Here is an 8,284-nt window from a genome sequence, read left to right on the forward strand (position 1 = left end):
CCCCCCCCCCACTCTCCTATTTCTAAGTAGACTAACCTTGCTATGGGCCAAGGTGGTAGTCATAGTTGCGAGGATCAACTTAACAGTGGTTGTGGTGAACGGTTTGCTCAGAAATGCATATTTCTATTGAGTTAATCACACATTTTATCTCAGATGTAGAATTGAAGTTTTCATCGATTTCTTTGGTGTTTAGTTTTTACCTAAGATCCGCAGTCTACCCAAAGCTATCGTTCAATGAGGCATGAGAGAACCAATGGTAAGTACAGACCTCTTATCTTTCTTATTGAAGGGATTCTTTGGAGATAGCTCTGGTTCGTGCACATTAGAAGTCGAAATGAGTGAAACACCTTGCCTCGGTGCTTCGATCCCATTACGGTTAAGACAGTAAGCAAGGAGATAGTTGTGGAAGATGGTAGTGAATGAAGAAGGAATCCCTAACCTCAAAGAGAGAGCACTAACCTCCCACACGGAGTTTTGATGGCCTGTCCCCTAGGTCTACCGAAGTGAACTAAAGAGCCAGCAAAAAGCCTACTCTTCTGTCGGCCGCTCAAACCTACTGACGATACGGAGGAGCGTACCATATGGATTGACGAAAAAAGTTTCAGCACAATAGGTAGAACGAGAATCGAACTCACTTGTGTACCATTTTTTTAGAAACACCGATGCGATGTTGTTCCTACCTTTTAGGTAGAATAGAAACTATGACTACCACCACTGTTGGTTAAATTTTCTCTTATAAATTTGATAGCAATATGTTGGTTAAATTTAAAAAAAAAAATATTTTGTTCTTATTATTATTTGATGTTATTATTTCATTATTATTATTTTATTTTATTTTATTTTTGTTTTTATTATTGTTGTTGTCTAATTCGCTAAAATTTTGCCCACCCTAAAAATAGAAGCTGGATTCGTCCCTAGTTATCTCCACAATAAAATTACAGTGTGAACGGGAGCTGACCGAACGCTTGCATGGGCGAATATGGACGGCTCGATTCGTGATTTTAGCAAATGATCGTGTTTAGGGATAAGAAACACCAACTCCTTTTCATTCTTATCGCTAAAGAAGTGATAAATTGGAAGAAATCTCAGTTAACGAGAAGAACAACCGAGAAGAAGAGGGAAGAAGAAAAAAGAAGAGATTGAAAGCGGAATGGAGGAGATTTTGGGAGAGAAAGAAGGCTTTTGGGATTTTGAGAAATTTTTCATTTGGATTTTAGAAAGAGAGAGATCAAGTTGTAAGAGTTCGATTCATCAAGAATTCTACAAGGAAAAGGAAATTTGAGATTTGAGGTAATTATTAATTACATGAATATTTATGAAAAATTAATGGAAGTTCAATGATAAATTTTCATGGTTATAAATTTCTTTAGGTTGTACTAAGAATCGAGGACTCAAAAGAATCAAAGTGAGTAAATGATGTTATTTTTTATAGTTATTTCATATTTTTAAATTTATTCACATAATCTTCTAATTATTTGCATTAATTACAGATGTTAGAAAGTATAGATATTTCATGATCGTATAGTCTTCTGATTAAGGGCTTATGTTACAAATGTTTGAAAGTTTCATTAAAGTGAAATGTAATACTTATAAATGTATGAATAATGATTATATGGAAAATGGAAAAGAAGAGGGAAGACAAAAGTTATATATATTGAAATAAAACAGATGTAAATATAAAAAAGAAAATGTATAAGCATGCAAATTACAGAAGTTGATCCCCGTATGGTACTGGTTGGGCAAGCAACGTACCCGTACACGTTAAATGGAAATAGAAAAGGAAATAAAAATGATTGTATCTTTGATACATTTAGATGGTGCACCTGTATTAATGAAATTAGAAAAGTAATTCATGCTAAAGTGGAAAAGGAATACATGTTAAAGTGGAAAAGGAATACATATTAAAGTGTTATAAATGCATATTGAATGATTACCTAACAATACTGAATGCACCATGCTAGTGATTTAAATCGAGTCAAACATCTTCTTTAATAACCTTGGCATTATAGGACTACATCATAAACTATGGAGAAATGTTGTTACGGTAGAAACTACCATTTCAAAACAACCGACCACCACAGCATTCAAAAACTTTAAGAATTTCAATATAACTGGGACTTCACTTCAAATACTAGGAACTACTATTCCAATATTATTCGAAGAATACAATGATTTCTTGTTTCCAATCCGGATCCGAAAAATCTTTCTATTGAATCATTTTAAATGGGTTCATGGAAACCAAGCAATAAAGGATTAAAAACTTTAGGAATGTCAGTCTATTGGAATTTCACTTGAAATCCTAGGTACTAATATTTCAATATTATTCCAAGAATACAATAATTTCTTGCCTCTAAACCAGCTCAGAAAAAACTAAGACATCATTTTAAATAGGTTCACATAGAGACATAACATGCATGCATGCACTTGAAAAGAAAATTTTTACAAATATAATTACAGGTCATAAGTATTTAAGTTTCTCTGACATGTTGTTACCCTTTATTACACTACATTAAGTCAAAACTTGCATTTCCAAGCACATTTGCAAAAAAAAATTAAAGAACAACTTAGAAATTAAAGATCCTTCCGAAGTTTGTGTAATTAGATAACGTTGTTTAAGAAAATCAATCTGGTTTCAGACTCTTGACAAAGGGCTAGAGTCATGATTATAACATGCTTTTGCACTTATTTTCATCTTGATTGTGCTGATCATTAGATGATGATATCAATTCAGATAGCTAGCTTCTGTAAGGAACAAAGAAAGTAAAAAACTGAAAAAAAAAAACATACAGAAGAAATAACTAGGTACCTTCACAAGTGAAATGTAGCAGTTCACCAGACATACGAGGATGCCTATGTGTGATAAGAGAAGCCGTACTCTGCTCTTAGTCATGAAAATCTCATGAACATCAATTCCTTTACAAGTTGAATCCCCATTATGATGACTATAGCGGTATTTGTTCTTGTCATTGTGAGAAAGAGGAAAAGACATGCTATACAGCATAAAACAATGGTTTCAACTCTGTAATTTGCTCATATAGTAACTGACTCCCAGTGATTGCAGGAATTTCAATGAAAGAAAAATATTAATCAATTGTTCTGTTCAAATATTCATTTCAATAAAATATTGCAAAATAGTTCTGATGGAACTATTGCAGATATACAGCAAAAAGAAATCTTCATTTGGAAAATAGTAACCATTGTTTTGTTATAACAGTCTCTACGAAAGCTAGGCCTGCCTGGTCTAGCCTCTAGCGTTAACATAAAATAAGAATACTGCACAAAACATTCCTCTGGAATAGGAGGGTAAAACGGCAATACAATTCTCTTAGATCCAAATATTCAAGCACATAAGCAGTAATGGAGATGGGGGCATTATTTAAATGAAAATCTCTAAGGAATAAACAACAAATGACAAACTCCCATTATTAGAAATATCCAACTACAAGTTCCATCCCCATTAGATATTCGCACAAGATTTACAGCAAAAAAGGGATCAATCAAGTGATTGTCAACTAGCATTAGTGCATGAAATGTATGCCATAAGCAGGAGCAAGAAACAAAGCAAGGTTGTATTGAAGGCCCATGTAAGTTTCCAACTTCGTGTCAACAAAAGTGATTAATGAGATATCAATGAGAGAGGCCAAGTAAAGATAAATGAAGAATACCAATTAGCAATCATTGATCAATAAAGGAGGCTGATAGAAGAAATCTATCAATCATCAAAAAGAAAACAAAGTTGTGATTCATAAGATGTAATTTGGTCAATAGCACCAAAAAAAGCAAAGAATCAATAGAGGGATGATTAGGTGAATGCCAAATGTCCATGATTTAATCAAGTTAAAAGACCAATAAGCAAAGTTCTTTGTATGGACAAAAACCTAGCAAGATAGATAAACTGGTTAAGCTACAAAAAACTCTAGAATTCAGGATTTTTTCCAAATTCTAAGGTATGGTCGATGATTATGTGAAGCAAATAAGGGCAAGCTTGGACGCATCATCTAAATTCATGCAATTTTTTATAAAGGAGGTAATAGACCATAGGCCGGCCTAGTTGGGTGTTTGAGTTTGAGCCAAGTCAAGCATTAGCCAGTGATGTCAATCATGGATCATCACCATCATTTTTTATCAACAAATAAAAAAATATGGAGATGTTTGAAATGACATGATGATGCCTTTAATGGTGGTGGCTTGAATTTTCATAAGACGAATCAATGGGAAAAAATCTAAGGACTTGTGTGGCTTCATTTTTACATCCACAAGCAAAGAAAGCTTCATTATTAGCAAAGAATGACAGATCTGACCTACCATTCATGAGCAAAAGGAAGCAAACCCAAACCTTAGTTTAGGTCAAGTTGGGCCTATAGGCTAATCTAATACAGTCTACCCAGTTCACCAATAAAAGCATTGAGCATTATCTAGACAGTGCATTATAATTAGGAATTTGTGTTGATAGCAACATCTTACACTTTTTCAGGACATCTTCACTTATGTTATGTCATGCGTAGCTTCATATGATAGGTTTCTTACAAATTTTAACATAGATGCAGGTATATATAATGTGAGAAAAAGATGCAATATGCCTAATTACAATTCTTTCAAAGAACTTATTGGTTCCAGGTGAACTCATTGGCTCTAGTGCTGCATATCGATCCAACAAAGGTAGCTCATCGGCCATGCTTATGAGATAACATCCATATCAGTTGTAAATATCAATTTATATAAATCACAAAATTACAATCAAGGTGCCAATGAGCATGCAGGGGTAAACACTATTACAAATAAAACATAAAAACCAATTCTATCAACAACATTTACTCATATAAATAAGTATTAATTGCCTAACACAAAAACAGTTTAAAGATGTTCCAACTTCCACAAGTCAATCTTAACTTCCTCTACATTGATATGCATGAAACAAGATCAAATAGTTTAATGTCAAGCAATATTCAAATGAGGTATGCAAATAAATTATTTAAAGCCTTATTCGCATAAATCTATACTTAATTCCTATGTTTCTTAGCTAACCATCTAATCACTCTCAAAGTGACGGAATTACATAAATCTTTAAAATAGCTAGTCTTCATCTATTAACTCATAACTTCATTAAATCTGATGAAGTTACAAGGCATGATATGGCGATGATATCCATTGGGTAAATTATACTTTCTTCCCAAATGTATAGTTTAATTTCACAAACACACCATACACTTATTACAAACATGAGTAAATTAAACACTAAATATACGTATGAGAAAAGCACTCCAATTAAATATGTATCTCTTGACCCACACAATTCATATAGCATTCCATATGATTAAGAATTATTCTAAACAAAAATCCTTATCAAATTGAGATTAAAGATAAATATCAAATCATCAGTTATTACATTAATACATGCTTATAAGACTTCCTAGACATATGCATATTACATGGATAACTTCTTGTTGTATCGCCTAAAACTCATCTGACCAAATATGGATCTTATTCCAAATCCCAATGCACTCAAGTATTCAAATAAAACACTTTTGGAATAGCCTCATAGATTATCTAAACACTATTTTCAACAAACTTATAGTCAAAATGAGCGCCTTGATGAGATAAACACAACACTAGTAAGAATGTCTTGATCTTAGTCAAAATTGACCTAAAATAAATAGAAACTATAATTGAATACTTCATGAGACTACTCGGGTGATCAATTCAATTTCAAACATTTTGATTGAATGCCCAAACGACTAGCAAAAATTACTAGTATGCCGCCTCTAAAAATCTATACATATGACTTATTTTTATACAATTGAAGAGAATTTCATAGAGGAGTTTGGTGGAGAGATTTCCATAAATTGGAGAATTCTAAAGCTCTAATCATTAGTACCTGAACCTGATACATGTTGAAGAATAATGCCAACATCAGCCATCGTCCAATGTCAACTCCCGTTGTCAACCAATATTGATGCCCACCTTCAACCAATATTGACATTTATTGTCAACCAACACTACACCTACTAACAACCAATAATGATATCTACCACCACCATCATCTGAAATCAGCAAAACCTTCACATCATCCTTTCAGTTTGTCTTATTTCCCATTACAAAAGGAGCAAGATAGTGTTAGACCACTAGATGTCACATGGCCTCAAACATTCCTTAATGAGGAATCCTCATCAATCAACATTTGATGCATACCAAGGACAAAGACATATATCAGTTACTAATGTTAGATCCCCACTTTCACGATCATCAATATCCTCTCCTATTAGGAAAATGCCCGAGCAAACAACTGACAATCGCCGAACTTTTTACATTTAGAGTTAACCATCATTTAATGTTTGCAAATGCCTGAAATCTATCAGCTACTGATGTCTGATGTTCTCCTTCATTGTTGTTGGTCTCCTCTCCTACAACGATAACATCAAAGCACACCACCAACTATCATATGATGTCTGACAATCCCAATTAGATGTCATCCAATGCCTACAGATATCTAACATTTTTCAACCATCAACATCCTATGTTGTCTTCTTGGTTGTTAATCTCTCCTTCCATAAAGAGAACGATCGAAAAGACCATTAACAATTGCCCAACATTCGACGTTACTAATAAAACATCATATGATGCCTACCAATATTTGTGTTTATCTGCCACCGATGTATGATGTTGACCTTTTAGTCATCAATTTCTCCCCCCTACAATGGATTACTGCTGACTTATCATTGATAGTTCTTGACATCCGATGTTTATAGTCAACTATCACCTAAAACCTACTGATGTTCAACTTTAATTAGCAATTGACTTTTGATGCTCTCCTTTGTGATTGTCAACATTCAGTCTCACAAAAAGCATGATCGAATAGACCACCATCTATTGCCTAATGTTCGATATTCTCAATCGATCCTCAGCCAACACTTGACAATGTATGATGTTTGTTAACTACAAATATCTAATATAGTTCTTCTTGATTCCCTAATCTCCCATTTATTAAGAGTGTGATCAAGAAAATCACCCAATATCACCTGATGAAAATTCCATACCTAAAGCTCCAAATTCCGACATGAAAGATATATTTCACAATTAATTTCTAATATATTATATTAATGTCTTCTGAAATTATAGAGAAAAGCATTCTTTGTGATATTCAGCTCACACTAGTAGAATCATTTCAACATGAGAAAGTCATATGATTTTCCACTAAAACCACATGTCTCATATGAATTGCTCTTTAACTTATCCGTGAATGTGTCGGACTTTTGTTCAATGCAGAAATGATAAAACATCCCTCTCACTGATCACTATAATAAGCAACATTTCTGGAATTACTTCTCTTGATCGTTAAAATAGGAAAGATGTGAGAAAATTATGTTAAGCGTTCACTGTATGATTTAGCACTCAACTGGAAAGGAGATTAGTTCCTACGTAAATCATTTAGAAGAATTGTCATTAATATTCATGAGAATTAAGGTTAGCTTCTCTAAATCTTCATAAGAGTCAAATCTTAATCCAAATATAATTTAAAGCTATAAGTACCAATCACCAAATCAGTGATCAATAATTACAAGTCCACGCATCTTTTGCAAATAACATTTAGGGGTTGTTTGGATACAGGATTTATGCTAAATCCTGCCAGCTAGTTAAATCCTTCATTTCCCTCTTTTTGCCGTAAATCCCGGATTAACTAAATCCGGGAGTACGGCGGATTTATGGGATTTTGCCGAAGAAGTGCGCGAAAGGAAGAAAGATGGCTACCTTTGGCAACGAGCAAGCTCCCGTCGTCGTTACTTCTGATACAACAGAAGAACGTCGAGGAGTTGTGACTTCGGATCCGACAGGAAGCGAAGAAGTTATTTAGCGACTCGTGCAAAACTCTTCCTCGCGAAGTCGAAGAGTGACAAACAGCTGGAGAAGAGGACAGGAAATTTTAACCCTGCGGCTATAGGAAGAGAAGTACGGGTATGACCAGGAAGGAAAACGAGGGAACAAATTAATTTAGGCTTCGTTTGTTTTTATGATCTTTTTGTAAAAGACAGTTTTAAAAAATATTACTTTCAAAAATGTAGTTTTTTAAGGGAAAAAAATATATATAAAAAGCTTTTTCAAAATTATAGAAAAATAAAAAAAGAAGTTATTGAGAACGTGATTTGACGAACCAAACAACACAAAAAAAAATTCCTCGGTTTCCAAAAACGGAAAAGTCAAAAAAACGCTAAAACAAACAAAGCCTTAATTAGTTAATTGTAATTAAGTAATTAATTAATTAGATTAATTGATAATTAACTTAGATACT

General features: G+C 33.5%; 1 protein-coding gene across 2 annotated transcripts in view; it reads right to left on the reverse strand.

Annotated features, from left to right (window-relative positions):
• The window catches only part of LOC110112812, a 31,150-nt gene extending 23,251 nt beyond the window's left edge, over nt 1-7,899 (reverse strand). For both annotated transcript variants that reach the window (XM_020845150.2, XM_020845149.2), the window contains exons 1-2: nt 7,747-7,899; nt 2,807-3,041 (exon numbers count right to left, since the gene is read on the reverse strand). In XM_020845150.2, coding sequence (XP_020700809.1) covers nt 2,807-3,001 — 195 coding nt within the window. In that variant the 5' untranslated portion in view covers nt 3,002-3,041; nt 7,747-7,899. The remainder of the gene's footprint in view (nt 1-2,806; nt 3,042-7,746) is intronic.
• Nucleotides 7,900-8,284: the final 385 nt, after the last annotated feature.

The sequence above is a fragment of the Dendrobium catenatum genome, unplaced genomic scaffold (assembly GCF_001605985.2).
Source record: "Dendrobium catenatum unplaced genomic scaffold, ASM160598v2 fragScaff_scaffold_1579, whole genome shotgun sequence".
NCBI classification, from domain to species: domain Eukaryota; kingdom Viridiplantae; phylum Streptophyta; class Magnoliopsida; order Asparagales; family Orchidaceae; genus Dendrobium; species Dendrobium catenatum.